The 22,000-nt window shown below is 51.3% G+C and overlaps 1 protein-coding gene and 1 pseudogene across 2 annotated transcripts; one reads left to right on the top strand and one right to left on the bottom strand.

Annotated features, from left to right (window-relative positions):
• Positions 1-114: 114 nt before the first annotated feature.
• DPH7 (diphthamide biosynthesis 7) lies at positions 115-21,242 on the bottom strand. 2 transcript variants are annotated; one of them, XM_012784440.3, is made up of 9 exons: positions 20,950-21,242; positions 20,198-20,328; positions 18,804-18,891; positions 17,305-17,399; positions 16,197-16,369; positions 12,919-12,988; positions 12,736-12,801; positions 12,320-12,492; positions 115-1,057 (listed from the first exon to the last, which is right to left on the bottom strand). In XM_012784440.3, the coding sequence occupies exons 1-9, from the start codon at positions 21,103-21,105 to the stop codon at positions 591-593; spliced, it is 1,419 nt and encodes a 472-aa protein (XP_012639894.2). In that variant the 5' UTR covers positions 21,106-21,242; the 3' UTR covers positions 115-590. The 2 variants fall into 2 exon arrangements, with proteins under 2 accessions (XP_012639894.2, XP_012639895.2); XM_012784441.3 differs by lacking the exons at positions 12,320-12,492; positions 12,919-12,988.
• LOC105882239 (tubulin-specific chaperone A pseudogene) lies at positions 10,406-10,744 on the top strand (annotated as a pseudogene).
• Positions 21,243-22,000: the final 758 nt, after the last annotated feature.

The following is a 22,000-nucleotide window of genomic DNA, read 5'->3' as shown; positions in this document are numbered from 1 at the left end:
GATTTTGGAATATTTGTATATATACACAATGAGTTATCTTGGGAATGGGATGGATCTGAGATTAAACATGAAATTCAATTGTTTCATATACACCTTATACACATAGCCTAAAGGTAATTTTATACAATATTTTTAATAATACATGCAACCTGTCACATGAAGTCAGGTATGGAATTTTCCACTTGGGGAGACATGTCTACATTTAAAATTTTCAGATTTTGGAGCATTTAAGATTTCAGATTTGTGGATTAGGGATGCCAAACCTGTACAAGCACTTCTGGTGCTACGATGAGGTGATCTAAGTGTTCATTTGAAATTACTTTTGATGTTATAAAGTAACTTTTTTTCTTCTTAAACTTAATTTAATTAATATACATAGTTGCTTAAACATGTATGAAGGGCTGAAAGTTAAAATCTACCTGAGAAACAGACAAGTTTGTTCTCTGAAACCAAGTCTTTTCCCCACTCACAGCCAGACAGCACCACCCAGTCTGTTTCCATGGCCTGGCAGGGGAGCCAACAGCTGTTGTGACTGTCCACTCGCCCCCAGGGTTGCAGGAACAATCTCAAGTGAGCCACAGGCAGTTCCCTCACGAAGCCACACTCTTGGGTGACTTCTGGGAATGGTCTTCATGATCTTCAGCCCAGGTCATCCCCCACTTCCAGAGGTGGAGAGCATGGTCATAAAAGGAGCAAGTAGCCAAGAGGCTGACGTCCGAGCTCACCCCTTCCACGTGTGTGTCTCGGTCACAGGGCTTGGCAGCTTTAGCAGCCAGTTCGATGCCAGTCTTACTCCTGTTCTCTGGGAGTGGCTCGACGCCACTCTGGAGTTTGGCAGGGCCCTCCCCGTCGTCATTTACTATGCGTTCAAAAGAGTGTGCTGGCAACCCACCTGCAACCTTCACGTCTGCTGGTCTGGATCCTGGGTCGCTCTGAAGACAGGACCACGAGCGTATGGGCTGTGGAGAATGGACAGGGAGCCAGGACCAGTCGGCTCCATACACCAGTGAGTTGGGCAATGCCTGGGACACCAAGACTGTCGCTTCCTGCCCCTCCTCTGGGGCGAGAGAGATAGGAGAACACAGGAAACAGCGTTACCCAGAGTTGATCAGCCCCAACCAATGCCCCTGTCTACCCTCAAAGGGGGTGACTCCACCAGGAGTAGCCCCTGTGAGTCACGAGGAGGTATCAAGACCTGGACAGAGGCCAGGCGTGGTGGCTCACGCCTGTAATCTAGCACTCTGGGAGGCCAAGGCGGGAGGATCGCTCAAGGTCAGGAGTTTGAAACCAGCCTGAGCAGGAGTGAGACCCCTGTCTCTACTATAAATAGAAAGAACTTAATTGGTCAACTAAAAACATATAAAAAATTAGCCGGGCATGGTGGCGCATGCCTGTAGTCCCAGCTACTCAGGAGGCTGAGGCAGAAGGATCACTTGAGCCCAGGAGTTTGAGGTTACTGTGAGCTAGGCTGACGCCACGGCACTCCAGCCTGTGCAGAGTGAGACTCTGTCTCAAAAAATAAAAAATAAAAAGACCCGGACAGACAGGTGGAGAAGAAAATAGACATTTTCCCTTGCGGTGCACACAGGACGTGTTCCTCAGGGAGAGGAATCAGCTGGGGCTATAGAACCACACGTGAGGGGTGCTCTTCCAAGTTGGAGAACTTAACAAAAGCTTCTCAGGGGGATATAACTCAGTTAAGACTTAAAAGCAAAGGACAAAGGAGCTGGCCAGATGGGAGAGAAGGGACGTATGAGAAACAGGGAGCACATGTACAGGCCAAGGTGAGAACGGCCACGGCACCGTCCAGCTGCACACATGCTGCTATAGCTGCAGCACCACAGGCCCCATTTCAGGGTTTGGATTTTGGCATGAAAGGGGGTCACTGACAGGTTAAGCACAAGCAGTTTCTCTGTAAGTTGTCATGGCACCTGGGGGATGGAAGGCAGGATGGAAACAGGCCTGGGAGCGTTCCAGACAGCGCACAGCAATGGGCGGTGTGCAAGGGACGTTACGACCAGAAAGAAATGACAAAGTGTGGCCACACCCGAGATGTCTGGGGTCAGGAGGCCAGGCCAGGGCTGTGAGAGCAGTCGTGGAGAGCCAGGAGAAGGTGAGCTGGGGGTGCAGACTTAAAAGCCTTTCAGCCAGCTGGGGGCTGCCTGGCTCTGGAAGGCCAGGGGGCCACGCAGGTTTTCAGTGAGCCTAGACGGTCACCATGCTCTGAAAGGGCTGTCATCGCTCCCTCTGAAGCACAGGGATCAGTGCCAGTGATCTGAGTCAAGACCAGAATGGAGCACTGAGGAAGGCAGGCTGAGGGCAGACCAGGATGCTGGAATGAGGAAACATGGCAGGAATGGAGTCACAGCACAGGAGACCCGGCTCCCTGAGCCCAGAGGTGGACCCAAGGGGGAGCAAGAGGCTGAACCTTCCGAGACAGCCACAGGGGCACTCGGGCAGCACGCACCGGTCAGCCCCGGGGAGGAAGCCCCAGGTGAAGCTGCTGCTGTCTCTGGGAGACGCTGCCCCGAGTCACTGGGCAGGAAGGACCTCAGCTTGTCTTTCACCTGACAGTCGCTCCACACACCCGCCCTGGGACAGGGCCTCTTCTAAGGCTTCAGAAAGGTAACAAGACTGTGTCTCACAGAGCTCACACTGGTGGGGAAGACACCATGAATGAACGAACAAAAGACACTGCCGACTGGGAATTAGTGCTGTGAAGAACCAGGGCAGGGGCGGGACTCTCAGGAGTGGGTGCTGAAGGTGCACATGCCCTGAGGAGACAGGTGCCATGGCTCACGCCGGTAATTCCAGCACTTTGGGAGGCTGAGGCAGGAGGATTGCTTGAGGCCAGGAGTTCAAGACCAGCCTGGGCAACATAACAAGACCCCATTTCTACAAAAAATAAAAACGATTAGTCAGGCTTGGTGGCACACACTTATTTATAGTCCCAGCTGCTTGGGAAGCTGAGGATGTATGACTGCTTGAGGCCGGGAGTTGGAGGCTGCAGTGAGCTAGGATTATGATCACACCACTGCAATCCAGCCTGGGCAACAGAGTGAGACCCTGTTTCTAAAAGCAAAAAGCAAAAAAAAAACATGCTGAGGGGTGAAGGTCTGAAGCAGCAAGTGCCTGAGCCCGATGAGCCCAGTGTGCTCAGGGGGCAGCAGGAGGACGGCATGGCCCTGGAGAGGGCGAAGATGCAGCCAGGGGCAGGCAGGGGACAGATCCCAAAATTTTATTCCAAATGGTGTGGAAGCCACTGGATACTTCAAGTGGTTCATGTTTTTAAAAAAGTCACTGCTGTGCGAGGACCCGGGGGGGGGGGGGAGGGGGGCAAGAGCAAAGCGGAAAGGAAAGGTGCAGCAGGAGACACGGCGGCCAGGCCAGCTGCGGGAAGGTGCGCAGAAGCAGATGGAGCCCCCGGGGCACGAACACACTGGAGGGCACCGGAGGGAAAGGGGAACCACGACCAGAGAAGGCAAAGACCAGACTCCTAAGTCTGAGACCTGGAAAACTAAAAGGAGGTACCAGTTTCTAGGTGAAGCAGCAGGTTTGAGGTGGCACTGTTCGGTTTAAGAGTGGCCAAGCGGTAGAGGCTGCGGGCTCCAAGTTGGGTTCAGGAGAAGGGATGTGCTGGGCACCAAATGCAGCCCCCGCAGGACAGCACATGGTAAGATGGGCTAAAGTGGCCTCCACGTGATGGGGAACGAGAGCCCGGAGTGGACTTGAGAGAAAGAGCAGAACAAACACGACTGTTTTTCTTCTCCTTCCCAAAAATGACAGTACAGAGAATTAAAAAGATGGGTTTAGAATTAAAAAGGCACAGACACAGGACAGGAAACGACAACAAGTAAAAAGGAAAGAAAATTCTGCAGGTGGAAAGTAGGTCAGTGAGTGGTAACTGACTCAGCAGATCAAACAAAGCCAGAACTGGGCTGCCAGGGTGGGGAGCACGCTGTTCTCACTGCAGTTCTCCAGAAAGGCACAGAAATTAGGTTCCTTGGAGAGTGGGGTGAGAGTTGACAGGGGAATCAGACACACTCCCAGGTCTCCACAGCCTCTGCCTAGACAACTGGCCCTATAGCAGCTGCGGCATCAAACCGGAGGTCATCAGGAGAAGCTGAAGGGGACAGGTCAGGGGACACGAGCACAGAGGATGGCTGTGAACCGGGGGCAGGTAAAAGCCAACACATTAAGCAAGGACAACCTTTCCTGCTTAGCTCCCAGGGTGCTGGCACAGCTAGACAGGAAACCAAAAGATGGTAACTTGAGATCAAGATGTCTGAGAAACCTCCAGTGAAAACATCTCATCTGGGCCTATCTCATCTGTGCCACCATGCCTGACTAATTGTTCTTATTTATTTATTTATTTATTTTGGAGACAGAGTCTCACTCTGTTGCCCAGGCTAGAGTGAGTGCCATGGCGTCAGCCTAGCTCACAGCAACCTCCAACTCCTGGGTTCAAGCAAGCTACTGCCTCAGCCTCCCGAGTAGCTGGGACTACAGGCATGCGCCACCATGCCCGGCTAATTTTTTATATATGCATTAGTTGGCCAATTAATTTCTTTCTATTTATAGTAGAGACAGGTCTCGCTCTTGCTCAGGATGGTTTCGAACTCCTGACCTCGAGCAATCCACCCGCCTCGGCCTCCCAGAGTGCTAGGATTACAGGCGTGAGCCACCACGCTCGGCCTGTTGTTATTTTTTGTAGAAATGGGTTCTTTTTTTTTGTTTTTTGAGACAGAGTCTCACTTTGTTGCCCAGGCTAGAGTGAGTGCCGTGGCGTCAGCCTGGCTCACAGCAACCTCAATCTCCGGGGCTCAGCGATCCTACTGCCTCAGCCTCCCGAGTAGCTGGGACTACAGGCATGCGCCACCATGCCCGGCTAATTTTTTGTATATATATTTTTAGTTGGTCAATTAATTTATTTCTATTTTTGGTAGAGACGGGGTCTCGCTCAGGCTGGTTTCGAACTCCTGACCTTGAGCAATCCGCCCGCCTCCGCCTCCCAAAGTGCTAGGATTACAGGCGTGAGCCACCACGCCCGGCCTAGAAATGGGTTCTTGCTATGTTGCCCAGGCTGGTCTTGAACTCCTGGCCTCAAGCAATCCTCCTGCCTCAGCCTCCCAAAGTGCTGGAATTATTGGCGTGAGCCATGGCACCTGTCTCCTCAGGGCATTTGGACGTTCAGCACCCACTCCTGAGAGTCCCACCCCTGCCCTGTTTCTTCATAGCACTGATCTCTGCTGACTACTGCATGGGGAGGCCCCACCCTGGCACAGAACATCAAATACTCAAAGCAGAAAAAGACAAACCCATCTTTAAAAAAAAGATATCAAATACAAGGTACACAAAAGAAAAAGGATTCAGCTGGAAAATTAACTGTGGGCATTGAAGATGGCAGAGAGCAGCCAAGAGGAGGAAAGTGGGAGAACAACATAGGGAGGATGGGACAAATGGCTGAAATGAAAAGAGAATCCAACAGAGAAAACTGGAGTTTCTGGAGAAAACTAAACAATGAAATGGAATTCACATTTAAAACCCAAGAACGCTTTCCAGAAATAAAAAGTCTTTTAGGCCGGGCGCTATGGCTCACGCCTGTAATCCTAGCTCTTGGGAGGCCGAGGCGGGCGGATTGCTCAAGGTCAGGAGTTCAAAACCAGCCTGAGCAAGAGCGAGACCCCGTCTCTACTATAAATAGAAAGAAATTAATTGGCCAACTGATATATATATAAAAAAAAATTAGCCGGGCATGGTGGCGCATGCCTGTAATCCCAGCTACCCGGGAGGCTGAGGCAGAAGGATCACTTGAGCCCAGGAGTTTGAGGTTGCTGTGAGCTAGGCTGACGCCACGGCACTCACTCTAGCCTGGGCAACAAAGCGAGACTCTGTCTCAAAAAAAAAAAAAAAAAAAAAAAAAAAGTCTTTTAAAAACAAGGTCTATTTACAAAAAAGGCCTACAAAGTAGCTGACAAGCGGCCTAGAATGGTGAACTCTGAGACAGATCCTAGTAAGACCACTCACTAGCAAGGATTAAAAGTACCACAGCCAACAGGTGGAAACAACCCAGGTGCGCACCAGTGCACGGCGGACAGGTGAAACGTGGTCCTTCCACAATCTTAAAAAGGGGAGAGATTCTGACACACGCTATAGCACGGGTAGACCCTGAAAACATTAAGCGATGAGAAAGAAGCCAGGTACAAAAGGACGCGTGTTCTGTGATCCCACTTCTATCAAGTATCTGGACCAGGCAAATTCACAGAAAATAAATTAGAAGTTACCAAGAGCTGAAAGAAAAAGTCTGGGGTAATGGAAAGGTTTGGGAAATAAAATGATGATTGCACAACATTTTGAACATACTTCATACCACTGTATTACACAATTAAAGTGGTTAACATGGCATGTTTTATATGTGTTTCACCATAATTTTTTTAAAGACAGTTTAGAAAAAAGCATCAGGTCCTCCGGACAGAAAGAGCAAGTCACTCGCAAGCCCCTGCCCGGCAGCAGAGCTCCAAGAAAGGCGGGTGGCGGGACGCGCTCAGGACACCCACAGGGGAGCGTGCACCAGGGGCGCCACCAGCACGTTCTTCTCGAGTGTTAAGGCCACGGGAACAAGAGGTGAGCACGTGAGGATTCCGGGACCACCATCCTCCAGAGCCTTTCCTAAAGGGTCTGTCAGGAGACAAGCTCCACCCAGACGAGAGAGGGCAAGAGCCGCTACCGCCAGGACTGGAGCGGGAAAAATACTCAGCTCTGAGCTGAGACCGAGTGAGGAAAGACAGGTGGGGCAAGGACAGAAGATAATATGGAAATTACATAAACGTTATTTGTTTCCCATCTCTATCAAAAAAAAAAAAAAATTAGTGGGGTGTGATGGTGTGCCTGTAGTCCCAGCTACCTGGGAGGACCCCTTCGCCGGGAGATGGAGGTTGCGGGGAGCTGTGGTCGCCCCACGGTCCTCCAGCCTGAGTGAGGGAGCAAGACCCCGTCTCTGCGAAAAAGAACAAGGAAGATCTCAATGAACATGGAGTGATTTCAAGGACCTATTTTTACATGAAATAAGCAAAGAAAATAATATATGTAGAATGTTATGTTTAATGTTATAAAAAAGGAAAATTTATATATACATATTCATACTTATTTTTGCAAAAAAACACAATTATAACTCAAAACTAACAAGACTGGTACCAACAATCAGTGAGTAGGAAGGAGACAGAGGGATAGGGAAGGATTTGCACTCCTTAGAGCATACTTTCTGTATAATTTTAACATCTAGGACGTTGTCAATGTTTTTATACATTTAAAAGATAAAAATTAATGATGAAGAAAAATCCTTTAAAAAACAAATCAAATAAATCTAATTGTATTTCAAATAGCCTCACACACAAAAAAAATTAAAGTAACTTTCTTCTGGAGATTTGCTTATTTTTTCTTCTAGAATTTTTTTTTATTGTACCTATTCATAGGATACACAGTGATGTTTCAGTGCATATAATGTATGGTGATCAGATCATGGTAATTAGTACCGTGTTTCCCCAAAAGTAAGACCTAAAATAAGCCCTAGCAGGATTTCTAAGGCATTTGCGCAATATAAGCTCTACCCTGAAAATAAGACCTAGTGATTGGTATGGCTATGCAATGTATCTGCACAACTCATGCATGTCATCACGGAGTGGTAGAGAAGACGAGCAGCCCTTCTCACCTGCCACATTGTGACAGCTACTATCCCAGAGGTGACCAGAGAGATGCGGGCAGCCCCACCAAGGTCATGTCCCGGCTGTCCTGTGCATGCTGCAAGCTGAGGCTTTAAGAGGAAAATGACACATCCCTTGAAAATCAGCCCTAGGATATCTTCTTGAGGAAAAATAAATATAAGACCCAGTCTTATTTTCGGGGAAACACGGTATATCCATTATCTATTTCAAACTATATATTATTATTAATGTTAATTATCTTACAGTGGTATAGAACACTAGAACTTATTCCTATCATCTAAATGTAATTATTATGTTTTTTATAACTCTTTTTTTTTTTTTTTTTGAGAGAGTCTCACTCTGTTGCCCGGGCTAGAGTGCCGTGGTGTCAGCCTAGCTCACAGCAACCTCAAACTCCTGGTCTCAAGCAATCCTCCCGCCTCAGCCTCCTAAGTAGCTGGGACTACAGGCATGCGCCACCATGCCCGGCTAATTTTTATATACATATATATATATATATATTTTTTTTTTTTAAGTTGTCCAGCTAATTTCTATTTTTTTTTTTTTTAGTAGAGACAGGGTCTCGCTCTTGCTCAGGTGGGTTTCGAATTCCTGAACTCACAAGATCCTCCCGCCTCAGCCTCCCAAGCAGTTGGGAATACAGGCAAGAGCCAGTGCACCCGGCCACAGGTGTTTGACTGTATACACCTCAATCTAAAAAAAAAAAAAAGAACTGCAAAAACATCTTGAATTTACTCAGTAGATGTGTTTTGGCAGTACCAGTAGCAACTCCGTAAGGTCAAGCAGATAAGTAAATGTTTACTGGAGATGGGAGGTGCGTACGGAATGAGGAGGGCAAGAGAACACTGTGGTGCTGGACTGGAATTAGAGATGTCATGATGAACTCATGCTTGTAATACACATATGTACACACACACACACACACACACACACACGACACTGCAGGAGCTATAAGGACAATCAAATCTTGGTTTCAAAACACAATTCACCACTAAGAGGGTCCAGGACTCTCTGCAGAAACAGCTGATTTCAGGAGAGATAAAATACAAAATGAACCTGGAGTATCTTGTGCCAAAATGTAAGGAGATGTTCAAAAAAAGACAATGGGACATATGAAAAGAAGAGAAGCCAGTTCAATGGGGCTTTCATGATTAAACCCTGGGACAGTTAGAACATTATAACAAGCAATGACAATAGTGGATTATGACCCACTGAATAACGTAAAACTCCAGGTATCTACATGGATATTAAATATAGGTAGACACAAAGGACCAAGCTCCATCTTACAAAAGAATACTAATAAATGTAGAAGGCATAACAAAAGCTAGAAAATCACCATTCTATAATTATCATAGTAATACTTTATTTAGGCAAGAACCATCACGGGATTGGGTGAAAGTCTGATAAGAAACAGCTATTTAGGCCGGGCGCAGTGGCTACGCCTGTAACTCAGCACTCTGGGAGGCCAAGGCGGGCAGATTGCTTGAGGTCAGGAGTTCAAGATCAACCTGAGCAAGAGCGAGACCTCGTCTCTACTAAAAATAGAAACAAATTAATTGGCCAACTAAAAATATATAGAAAAAATTAGCCAGGCATGGTGGCACATGCCTGTAGTCCCTGCTAATCGGGAGGCTGAGGCAGAAGGATCGCTTGGGGCCAGGAGTTTGAGGTTGCTGTGAGTTAGGCTGATGCCAAGCACTGTAGCCAGGGTGACAGAGTGAGACTCTGTCTCAAAAAAAAAGGAAGGGAGGGGAGGGGAGGGGAGGGGAGGGGAGGGGAGGGGAGGGGAGGGGAGGGACGGGACGGGACGGGACGGGACGGGACGGGACGGGACGGGACGGGAAGGGAAGGGAAGGGAAGGGAAGGGAAGGGAAGGGAAGGGAAGGGAAGGGAAGGGAAGGGAAGGGAAGGGAAGGGAAGGGAAGGGAAGGGAAGGGAAGGGAAGGGAAGGGAAGGGAAGGGAAGGGAAGAAGGAAGAGAAACAGCTGTTTATAGGTTCAAAGACTCTCACCACAGATAATCTGTGGATTACAAAGGGGAAAATTGTATCTCTGCAGCAGAGAGATCTGCAGACACCACCTGCACAGAGTGGCCAGAGCTCACGTCACAGTGACGGACAAGGTGGCGTCACAAGCCTCCTGACGTGAGGCACTGAGGAGGGCACAGGTCACCTGTGTGCAGTTCCCTGGGAAAAACGCACAGCCTGACTGGAGGCAGGCTGCGATTCAAACACAGGAACAGACTGAAGGTGGAGGGATGGAAAAAGACGTATCACAGCAGCAACCGTGAGAAAGCTTAAGAGCCGCACTGGCCGGGCGCGGTGGCTCACGCCTGTAATCCTAGCTCTCTGGGAGGCCGAGGCGGAAGGATCGCTCAAGGTCAGGAGTTCAAGACCAGTCTGAGCAAGAGCAAGACTCCATCTCTACTATAAATAGAAAGCAATTAATTGGCCAATTAAAAATATGTAGAAAAAATTAGCCAGGCATGGTGGCGCATGCCTGTAGTCCCAGCTACTTGGGAGGCTAAGGCAGAAGGATTGCTTGAGCCTAAGGGTTTGAAGTTGCTGTGAGCTAGGCTGACGCCACAACACTCTAGCCCAGGCAATAGAGTGAGACTGTATCTCAAAACAAACAAACAAACAAAAATTTAAAAATTATCCTCCTTCTTGCAACGCTCAAGGGACCATGGCCAATCCTTGCGTGAGGCAGATCAAGATCAAGACCAGCGTGGTGAAACGACTAGTCAAAGAAAAAGTGATGTATGAAAAAGAAGCAAAACAAGAAGAAAAGACTGAAAAAATGAGCGCTGCAGATGGTGAAAATTATGCCGTTAAAAAGCAGGCAGAGTTCCTGCAAGAGTCCCGGATGATGATCCCAGATTGCCAGCGCAGACTGGAAGCTGCACATACTGATCTTCAGCAGATGTTAGAAAGTGAAAAAGACTTGGAAGAAGCTGAGGAATATAAAGAAGCACATTTAGTACTGGATTCAATGAAGTTAGAAGCCTTAAACTTTTCTGTATAGGGTGTTTTTAGCATAAAATCCTGGAGTCCATTCTACAATTCATTATTTTTGACCACTGCTGTGTTCAAGTAGTATGAGAATGTGATTCTTTATATTTTTCCTTGCCTAAGTTAATGTGGCAAATAAATGAGTTCACCTAATAAAACTGTTTATTTCATACCTTAAAAAAAAATTTTAAAAATTAGCCGGGCATGGTGGCACCTGTAGTCCCAGCTACTCGGGAGGCTGAGGCAGGAGGATCGCTATAGCCCAGGAGTTCAAGGCTGCAGTGAGCTATGACTGTGCCACTGCACTCTTGCCCAGGTGACAGAGTGAGATCTTGTCTCTAAAAATAATAATAATGATAAAGAACAAGAAGATCTGAACATTACAAACCATGAGACCCAACAGACATCTACAGACCACTCTACCCAGTGGCCCTGACACACTCTTCTCCAGTGCACAGGGACATTCTCTAGGACAGACCAGATTCTAGGCCACAAACAACCAAGACTCCACAAATCTGAAAGGACTCCACAGTAGAACCAAATTAGAAATCAATAACAGAAAGAAATCTGGGACAACTCACAAAAATGTGGAAAATATACAACACACACATAAAGAACCAATAGTCAAAGGAAAAACTCACAAGGAAATCAGAAAATACTTTGAGATGAATGAAAATAAAGATACAATATACCAAAGCACATGGGATGTAGCAAAAGCAGCACTCGGAGGAAAGTCTGCCACTGTAAATGCCTATGTCAATTAAAAACACTCAGTCCTAAGATGAGGGACGTTACTGTGCATTCACGTAACTAGCAGGGACGGCACAGCGGGAATGGGAAACTGAAGGTGCAGGCAAGAGGACCAGCGCCGCAGGCCGGCTCCCGGGCACAGACCCTCGCCGAGGGCGCTGGCCTCTGGACAGATGCGGTCCAGCCACGGAGCGGGAGAGAAGGCAGCGCACACGCAGGTGACTTGGGAAGGCCGGTGGGAAGACGATGGGGTTTCCTGATCACTGCTCTTTGGAGCGGGGGGAGGACGGAGATTGCGAGCTGAGAGTGAGGGGGGAAGAGGGGATGCTGGGGCTCTGAGGAGAGAAAATGTGGAACTGCTCTGACAGCAGGGAGTTGATGCGAGAGGCAAGTCGAGGACCACAGGCATGTGCAGGGGCCACTGGGCGTGGGCTTGAGGGGAGGCCCCTCGGGTGGCGTCCCACTGCAGCCACACTGTGTGGCTCGGGCACAGGGGACAGCGTTCCCGACAACGCTGGGCTCCACCCGGAGAGCGCAAGAAGGGAGCACACTGGGGACCTGGGACCACGGAGCCCACGCTGCTCGCGGGCAGAACCCATGAGAAGGACAGGCAAGTACAGCGTAAGAGTGACCGGTGGGCTCAGAGAATCGCTGAGATGGAGGAGGAACCAGCAAAGTCCAGTTGGTCAGGAGGAAACGATGGTGAGAGCACAGAGCTCCTAAAACTCAGGTTCTGGAGCTGGTGCGGTTACAGATCACAAGGCTAGGGCGTGGCCCTGGGAACGTGTGGAAGATGAGCCCCTGCCCTGAGGCCCGGCTGCCAGGGGCCCCCACTCACCCATCGCCTTTTGGCAGTCGAGGATCTTAAAGCCACCGTGCATGCAGGCTGCGAGGAGCAGGTGCTGATGCAAAGGGTGCCACCTGAGCCTCCACACCCCGCCCTGGACCGGTGTGTCTGCACACGGCTGCGTCATGTTCCGAGTGTCCCACAGCAGAACGTGCTCGTCGTAGCTGAAACCGACCAACCCCAGTGGACTTGCAGCAAAGCCCATGCTCGCTCCTTCCCCGAGGCCCCTGGGTGGCAGGGAACACCTTCTGGGGACCCTCCCACTCGTCCCTCGAGATGGAGTCCCTTTCCCGAGCCCAGACGCCTACACTCCCGTCTGAGAGCTGGCCAGACCAGACACTGATGGTCCCGTGAGGAGGGGACGTGAAGGACGCGAGAGGGACCTGTGCCCGCTCTGGCGGACTCACCTCCCAGTGGCCAGGACGTGTTCCTGGTGGGGGCTGCTCTGGATGCTGCACACGCCCATGGAGTGTCTGCAAGGCAAGGGCGGCGCCTGAGCAAGGGCTGGCAGCGAGGCTCGTGCCGGGAGAGGCCCACGGAGGAGGAGCGGGGCGGCCAGTGCTGGTGCCGCGTCGGACCGGGCCAGTTACCTCTCGCTGGTGAACAGAGGCTCGCCAGGTGCCCTGGTGTCCCAGCCCTTCAGAAGGCCATCATCCCCCCCTGCGTGGAAACAGAGACGCTGTCAACAACAGGAGTGACAACAGGAAATGGCCATTTCTCAGCAAGCCGAGTTATCTGTCAGGCAGTCTCCTCAGGTGACTTTCCTAGGTGGCTTCAGGTTGCCACTGAACATGAGGGCCCAGAAACACCACCAGGACAGTCACACGTGCCTAGACTTGAAGCAGGGCCTGCACAGAGAAGGGAAATGTCAACGGGCTCCACCTATAGGAATAAAAGGGAACAACTGGAAATTGCAGGGGCGTTTAGTCCCATGTGGCCACTGTTCATGACAGTGACTGCCAGGTCACATGTGGCTACACTGCTTCTCTCAGGGCTCCAGCAGCTGCAGCCTGGGTGCCAAGACCCCGGTGGCCATATCAAAGAACCCTGAGCTCGGAGATGAAGGAGCTTCACACGTATGCTTCTCAAGCGCCTGGAAACCGCAGCACAGCACACATGTTTAGGGGGAAATGCTCTGTGTAACCTGATGCTGAAAGACACCCCTGCATGTGTTAGGGGAGCAGAGAGGATGGGAGGAACAGGGGAGCTGGTGCACTGACCCACAGCCATTCTTCCAGGCAGAGCACCACCAAGACTTATGGTGGACGGGGGTGTCCTGAAGGAAGAAGGGCACAAGCTTGGAGCGGGACCCGTGGGGAACGTGAAAGGCCAGAAGGAGAATACAGTGCCAATCACTTCGTCCACCCACCAGGCCCGCCCACCCTGACCCCACTCTGAAGTAGGACAGCATGCACCTGCCCCCAGCTCCCCCGACCCTCCACATTCCTTCTTTCCAAAGCACTTATCACCTCTGACCCGCTCTGCGACCCTATTCACTGCACGGCAAGCTTTTGTCCACTGCCCTCCCCACCCAATGCACGAGCAATAGAAGAGCCTTCTGCCTATCGGTTCACTGTGTCCCGGTCATCAGAATGGGTTTCCGGTGAAAATAACACAGGGTCTTATATTTATTTTTCCTCAAGAAAACACCCTAGGGCTTATTTTCAGGGGATGTGTTATTTTTCTCCTCAAAGTCTCAGCTTGCAGCACGCACAGGATGGCTGGGACCTGACAGGGGAAGCTGACCTTGTTGGTGGGGCTGCCTGCACCCTTCCGGTCACCTCTGGGATAGTAGCTGTCACGATGGGGGTGAAATGTGCGGGTTGTACAGATACGCTGCATAGCCATGCCCCTCACTCGGTCTTATTTTCGGAGTAGGGCTTATATTGCACAAATGCTTAGAAATCCTGCTAGGGCTTACTTTATGGGTAGGTCTTATTTTTGGGGAAACATAGTAGTAAGTGCTCAGTGAGCATGGATGAATAGATGAGTCCTGAATTACTACATTGTTGCCCCACCACAGTCCGGCTGAAAATAAGCCCCAAGGTAGGAGAACTAACCCAACAATGAGAGACTACAAAAGATAAAATCGTTGTGGTTCTTGCTGAGCCTATTCCAGGGTGTGACAGCAAACGAAACAGACAGGGACCCTGGGACCCTGCCCTTGGGGACGGAGCAGCCTTAAGCACCCATCTTCACCAGGAAGGGCTGGAGGTGCCACAAGAAGGACGACAGAGGACCAGGTGTGCCTGGCTGCCAAGGGCAGGTGTCCTATGCCAGCCCGACGGCTTTAAGCTAAGCATGCCAGGAAAGCAGAGCCTGTGCAGGAAACACGGGGACCAGAAAGAACACAGAACATGAGGAGAAGAAGGTTGCGAGCAAAGAGTCGTCATGCAGGTTGGGGCTCGAAAGGTAGGTCCCAACCTCACAAGTGTTTTAGATTTTTATCCTAAAAGAAATAGGAGCATGAGGCGCTGACAGTCAGGTGCGACTGAGTTTGCGTGTTTTAAACGATGGCTCTGGCTGCTGTGTGGGGCCTGGACAGGGAGGGCCGGGCACGAAAGCAGGGCCACACTGTCCCCTGCTGTGCCCAGCCAGCCGAGACAGCGGTGGCTGCCACGGGGGCAGCACAAGCGGCCAGTTCCAAGACACCCGAGGACAAACCGGTGCCCACGAGGGCAGGGCACACAAGTGTCCATGAGGACGGCGGGCTTCTGAGCCGCACACACAGGCATGCCTGCGACAGGGAACTCGGGACAGGGCGGGGTCTGAGGCAGGGGTGGCGCAGAGGGTACGAGTGCAGGTCTCATGTCCTGGAGCACGAGGGCCCCAGGACATCCCGGCACAGGTGACGGGCAGCTAGCAAGACAAATGGGCCTACGGCTCAGAGAAAAGGCCTGGGTTAAACAGGCGAAACTCGGCTGCCTCTGGACTAGAGACAGGGACTGCAGGCCGGAGAGTCACAACGTCATGTGAGGAGACGGACACGCGTGAAGAGGGAGAAGAGCCAGCGAAGTGGAACAGAGTGCCGATTGGAGCCGCCCGGAGCGCGTGGTCCCATGGCGCCCAGGACGGAGGGGCGAGGCTCGCTGGACCACCCCCTCACCGGCCCCGGCAAGAGCGGTTTTGACAGAGGGGCTGTGGGCGTGGGCTCAGGTGGTTTTCTGACGGTCCAGCGGAACATTTCTGACCTCACCTCCCGCCCGAGTCTGGCCCACGACCGCCAATCAGGCAGAGCGGGAAAGAAGGGGCCAGATCTTTTCTTTGGCTCTCTGCAAATTCAGTTCCTCCTCCTGTCTTCTCAGAGACCGACCCCCCCACTTCCGTGAGTGAGCTCCACCCAGGAAAGAGAAGCTGACCAAAGCTATCCCATTCCTGGGCCCTCTGTCTCCCACACCAGCACCCCAAAATACCAGCCAAGACCAGGAAAGCAATCTTATTTCTCTCACGTTTCCTCTTTTTTCGGAAGACAAACTACATCCCAAAAGGGAGCAGGCAAACCTGAAATCCAACACTGCATTTGTAGGTATCAGGCAAACAGCACGGAAGCCGATTCCTGAGCCCACGTGCAGAGCACGTGACACTGAGGGCACCGCAGAGGCAGGACGGCTCTGCCCCCTCCCCGTCCCCCCATCACGGCCAGCACCACCCAGGGCCCCACCGCCAGAGCACGCCTGCGCTTTGCTTTCTGAGGAATAGCTAAGTGATGAGTGCCAGCTGCAGCTCTCGTCCCAGAAGATACATTCTCCACGGAAGGTCCCAGCAGGGCCAGGCCCCAGCCTGGGCAGGTGCCCCACTCCCCGCCCTCCCGCGCCCCGTCTCCACTGGAGAGGCCCCTGTGTCGGCTGGGGGTGTGGGGAGCACTGACCTGAATACACGATCTCTGTCTGCCAGTAGTTAAAAGCGGCAATCCAGGCCTCAAAGTGATGCGCCTGCCACGAGACCACCTTCTGCAGTCTGGGCTCCTCCTCGCTCACGGCCAGCAGGTGAAGCTGCCCCCTGGAGTCACTGCTGATGATTTTCCAGGGACGGCTGCTGGCCCTAGACACAGGAACCGACAGGGAAGGCCAGCTGCACTTCATTCGTCCACCTCCTCCAGGGTCGAGCCCTGCCCCAGGAAAGGTCTCCACAGACATGGAATGCGGACCTGCCTCCTAAGGGACCTGCCCAGGCATTTGGCAAAGGCCAAAACTACCACTCAGCTCGTCAAGGAACCCAGAGTTAACTTATCATGATAAAAATACTATTACCATTTATCTAAAATGCTGGAAATTTTTTTTATAAGATTAGGGTTAGGAGTGATATTCCCAGGTCTAGGGAGCACAATCAAGGCTAACAAGCTGGGCGTGATGCTCTCACTTGTAGTCCCAGCACCTCAGGTGGCCAAGGCAGGAGGGTCGCTTGAGCCTAGGAGTTCAAGACCAGCCTGGGCAATACAGTGAGACCCCAACTCTAGAGAAGTGGAAAAAAAAAATTAGATGATTGAGGTGGCAGTGCCTGTAGTCCCAGCTGTTGGGGAGGCTGAGATAGGAGGATCACTGGAGCCCAGGAGTACATGGCTGCAGTGAGCTACAGTGATGCCACTGTGCTGCACCCTGGATGACAGAGAGAGCAAGACTGTTTCTTTAAAAGAGAAAAAAAAAAAGTCCAATAGAAGGTGGCTTTAATGCTCTGTAGCTGCAGTCCCCAACCCTGGTTCAAGGACTGGGCTCTAGAGTACTGCTCATCCCCTCCCACCCCCACCCTCCTCCGAAATGTCTTCCATGAAACTTAGGAAACAGGGATGGGAGTCGCACAGCAGGAGCCAAGCGGAGCTTCATCTGTATTTACAGCCACTCCCTATCGCTCACCTGACCCCGCCCATGGAAAGATTGTCTCCCTGGTGCCAAAAAGGCTGGGGACCCCTGCTCTATAGCATGAAACCAATTGATCCTCAGAAGAAAGACTCAGGGCACCTGACCAAGCCTGGCCCTCACCTTCCAGTTTTCCCAGTGGACCAATCCAGGGACAAAGCCAGACAATTCTCCTCCAGGGCCAGGCTGGATAATGGCTGTAGTTTGAACCTGCTCTCCTACTGGAAAGAAAGGAACTCTGTCAAAACGAAACAGCCCCAGGCCGGGCAAGGTGGCTCACGCCTAGAATCCCAGCACTCTGGGAGGCTGAGGCAGGAGGATCACTTGAGGCCAGGAGTTCAAGACCAACCTGGACAACATAGTGAGACCCCATCTCTGGGGGGACAAAAAAGGGGAAACAGCCCCAGAACCCCAAGAAGATTTTTCCGCTTATTCAGGTAAGTCATGGTTCCCTCAGTTGCTTGCTACATGAACGCAGAGCATCAGTCACTGATTTACATGTTCACCTGACGTCCCCTGCCCTGTGCACTGAGAAGGACCCGAGGACACTAGAGGTCACTCACCTGCAGGACCCCCCCACGGCAGTGAGGCAGGAAGACCCTGCCCCTCACACCCACTCACTGACCATGCACTCCTAGAGCTACCAGGATGCCCGGGCGGGCCCCAGCCCACCGAGGCACATTCTTCATCACGCTGGGCCTGCAGGAATGCTGGCAACTTGTCTCCAGAGACAGCAACAATGCGGACTTTCCTCTAGTTTTCATTGCAGAAGGTACAACTAGCTATTCAAACATTTTTTCCCTTTTCTCAGATCTATGTAAAGGTAACTACCTCAACAACCTGGCCAGTGCTTAATTCCATCGATAGGCTCCCAGCAGGCTGCCGCATCAGTCCTTTCTTGAGTTCATGTGCTCCTGCCTCGAAACCTGCTCCTTGGGCCCACTGTCTCGCTTAGTCAATTCCTTCCCTCATGTCTAAGACAGGGTGGCTGCTCTGAACTGGCCGGGAGCAAGGCCCTCAACTGCCATGAATCAAAGACCAGCTAGACCAATGCTCCAGCCCCACTCGCAGCACCTACACCTAGTGTGCGTCCCCTCCTCCCTCCCTCCCAGAGTTAGGGCATGGCCTCGTGGGCTATTTACATCACTCCACTATCTGACAACCTGCTCCCCCTCCCCCACAACAGGTGGGGTCACTTTGCAAGTGCATGGTACAGGATCACTGTAGACACTTGAAAAATTCATATACGAATCATGTGCTTTCCTAATAATCAACAAGAATTAGCATTTTCACATAAGAAATGCATTGCTATTCTTAGCCCTGCCATCAACCCAAGACCTGCTTGTCCAGGCTTTCCTTAGAGAACTCTCAGACTCACTGACAGGTGAATGAACAGCCTGTCACTTCAGCCCTCTGCTGGTGACACGTGAGATGACCTCCTCTTAGAGATAGATGTAGAACCCAAAACCATTTAAAATAGACTCCATGCTATTTTAGAATATTTATGTATAGCTCACCATTAAAAAGAGATCATTCAAGAAAAACATCTGTACCAGCAAAGCCTCCCTCCCTAACTCTTTCAAGTCCCTACCATCCCACAGAGCCTGGCCCCTGTCACTGACCTCAGATCCCACCAGGTGGAACAGCTCTATGGATCCACTGGCATTTGCCATGCCCAACAGGACTTGGCCAGCCACCGGAACGTGGCACCTATGGAGAGAACCCACACGTCAGACCACAGGACGTGCCCAAAGCACAGGAGAGCATTAGGCCTCCCAGAAATTTATTACAGTCATGTGTCACTTAACAGGGATACATTCTAAGAAAAGCATCTATAGGTGATTTTGTCATTTGGGGAACATCATAGAAGGTACTTACACAAAGCCAGGTGGTATAGCCTACTACACACCTGGGCTTTATGGTATAGCCCAGGCGTCCTCAAACTAAGGCCCGCGGTCCATGTGCTGCCTGCCTAGGACATTTATCCGGCCCACCGGGTATTTTTGCTGCCGCTGCCTGTCCTGCTTAGTAGCCGACTTGTCCTGGGCCCACAATGCGCACTCTCCAACAGTCTGAGGGACAGTGAACTGGCCCCTTGTTTAAAAAGTTTGAGGACCCCTGGTATAGCCTATTACTCTTAGGCTACAAACCTGTACGGCATGTGACCGTACTGGGTACTGTAGGCAACTGTAACACAGTGGTAAGTATTTGTGCATCTAAATCCATCTAAACATATAAAAGTTATGATAAGGATATAGTATGAAAGGTTTTTAAGGGCCAGGCGCCGTGGCTCACGCCAGTAATCTAGCACTCTGGGAGGCCAAGGCGAGAGGATCGTTCAAGGTCAGGAGTTTGAAACCTGCCTGAGCAAGAGCGAGACCCCGTCTCTACTAAAAATAGAAAGAAAATAACTGGCCAACTAAAAATATAGAAAAAATTAGCCGGGCATAGTGGCGCATGCCTGTAGTCCCAGCTACTTGGGAGGCTGAGGCAGAAGGATCACTTGAGCCCAGGAGTTTGAGGTTGCTCTGAGCTAGGCTGCCGCCATGGCACTCACTCTAGCCCAGGAAACAGAGTGAGACTCTGTCTCAAAAAAAAAATAAAGATTTTTAAAAAGGCATACCTGTATAGGGCAGCTCCGTTATAATCTTATGGGACCATTGAATATACGGTCTGTCGTTGAATGAAATTGCATTTAGATTTCAGCTCCAAAACCGGGTTAGAGCCTATAATTTTGTTCCTAAACAAAAGATTCTGCAGCTTACAAAATCAGAACTTGCATCACTTCCCAGACTGATGCTAAGTCGAGGGCTAGGAAAAATAACAAAGGAAATGAGCCCCAAGTAAAGCACTCTCCAAGTGCCAACAGGTGGGTAGGAGAGTAAATAAATAAACCCAAAGCCCAGATGTTTCTCTATCTTGTCGAAGGCTATTAGGCATTGGCTTCCCCTGATTAAGTGATTAGATACTCATGACAAATAGATACTCAGACTAAGTGGGGTTATCAAAGTTATACCATTTCATGTCCAGGATAGCAGAAGTATCTTTTCTTTGGACCTCAACCAGAGGCTGAGTGGAGTTGTCATTTAAACTGTACAGGTAGAGCCGACCTAAACGGATTTGAGGTTCATCAGGGTCCAGTCCACTCTACAAAAAACGCAGACATATTTTCTGATTACCCTAAGGTACTGAGGGGCCCACGGGATGGGAGGATCCAGGGAAGGATTTAAAGGTTTGCCAGAGTGGAACTCTGCCTGGATGCAGAACCTCTGATTTTCTGAGCTACAGAAGTGTCTCTTTTCTTTAATCACAGTTTTAAAGAGTAGGTGAGCTCTACTGGACCCAGTAAAGAGGGCTCATCTGAAGCGGCCAAAGGATATCAGACATGGCTAGAGTAACCAAGGAACCCAGTTTATCAGGGGCAGTCCTGTTGTTCCAGTGACCTCCCTTTTAAGGTGTCCCGGTTTGTATCCTTAGGGGTGCCTTCCAGAGGTTAGATAACAATTCCCAAGAAACCCCATTTTCTCTGTAGTATAGATTTCATCCATAAACCTGTATACAGAGGACGTTTTGCTCTCAAGACTCTAAAATGTTTCTAACCTACGTCTTGGCCAAAGGCTAATGACCCTTCTTCACCTCCTGGGTGACTCTACACACGACACTTCTTCCTCCCGGCCTCCCCCGTTGCAGACCAGAGAGGTCTCAACGTGTGCAGCCGGCTCCATCTTCTGGAGACAGCAGCTCGACCCCGAGCCGAGAGCCGCGCACCTGGCTCTGGGCGCCGAGCCCGCCGTCCGGCTTCCGCAGCTGGTAGGTGCCGCACGCCAGCAGGTGCCTGCGGCCGTCCAGCGGGCACCACTCCACCGAGTCGGCGGTGAGCTCGGTGTCCACCGCCTGCACCATCCGGGCGCCCGCGCCCGTCATCCGGCCTTCGGGGGACGCCGACTCCGGGCGACAGAAGCAGGTTGCGAGGCTGGAGACCAGCGTGGCGAGAGCAGAAGTGTGAGGGTCAGCCTGAGCACCTTCTCTCGCAGCCGCCTCTTCTGATTCATTCCGGGGCGCGGGGCGGGACTTCCGGCCGGGAGCTGGCGGCCGCGCCCCCTGCCGGCCGGCGGACCGCGGCGACGCACCTGCCGGGAGCGGGGCGAACCGCGGAGGCGCACCTGCAAGGGCCGGAACGGAGCACCTACGGGGGGGGGGGGGGTGAGCGAGGCAGGGCGAACCGCGGCCACCTGCTAGGAGCAGGGCAAGGACCCGTGATCACTCGTGATCACTCCTGGGGGCTGAAGCCTTCGCGAAAACCCGCTACCCTACGGAAAAGATTGGGGAAGGCAAGTTTTGGACACTTACAGATTGACCTGTGTCCCTCCCAGAAAAATATTAAGTCCTAACCCCCCAGGACCACAGAAGGGGACCTTTGGAAAGAGGGTCTTTACAGAAATAATCAAGTTAACATGAGGTGTTAGGGTGGGCTTCAATCTAGAACAAATGGGGTCCTCACAAAATGGAAATCTGGACACATGCAGACCAACCTGCAGAGAGAAGCAGCTGATGAGAGGAGTACCTGACGACGGGGGTGCATGTCGTCATGAAGCCCTCAGGAACCAGGTAACTACAGTCAGGGAACACCTGATACACAGCTACAAAAACCTGAGGTCAGGGGCATTGGGAGGGGAAGGGCAGCCAGGGTATCATAGAAGAGGCCAGGGAAGCCACGGGAATAGAGGCCACCATGGATCCCACCTCACCTTCAAGGGGACATCTGTGCCAGGAGGCATGGTGAACCCCGAAAAAAGGAAGGAGCCCCAAAGGGCAAATC

Source organism: Microcebus murinus, chromosome 12 (genome assembly GCF_040939455.1).
Source record: "Microcebus murinus isolate Inina chromosome 12, M.murinus_Inina_mat1.0, whole genome shotgun sequence".
NCBI classification, from domain to species: Eukaryota; Metazoa; Chordata; class Mammalia; order Primates; family Cheirogaleidae; genus Microcebus; species Microcebus murinus.
Note: the sequence above shows the minus strand (reverse complement) of the source record. Positions and strands in the feature narration are given on the sequence as shown.

Coding starts and splice junctions, on each gene's coding strand:
- DPH7 (XM_012784440.3), bottom strand. CDS start 21,105: ATGACGGGCGCGGGCGCCCGGATGGTGCAGGCGGTGGACACCGAGCTC. Junction 18,892..20,197: donor GCTATCCTGGACATGAAATG/GTATAACTTTGA, acceptor TTCTCTCCATAG/GTGCCACGTTCCGGTGGCTG. Junction 12,493..12,735: donor CACGTCCTGGCCACTGGGAG/GTGAGTCCGCCA, acceptor GGTCGGTTTCAG/CTACGACGAGCACGTTCTGC.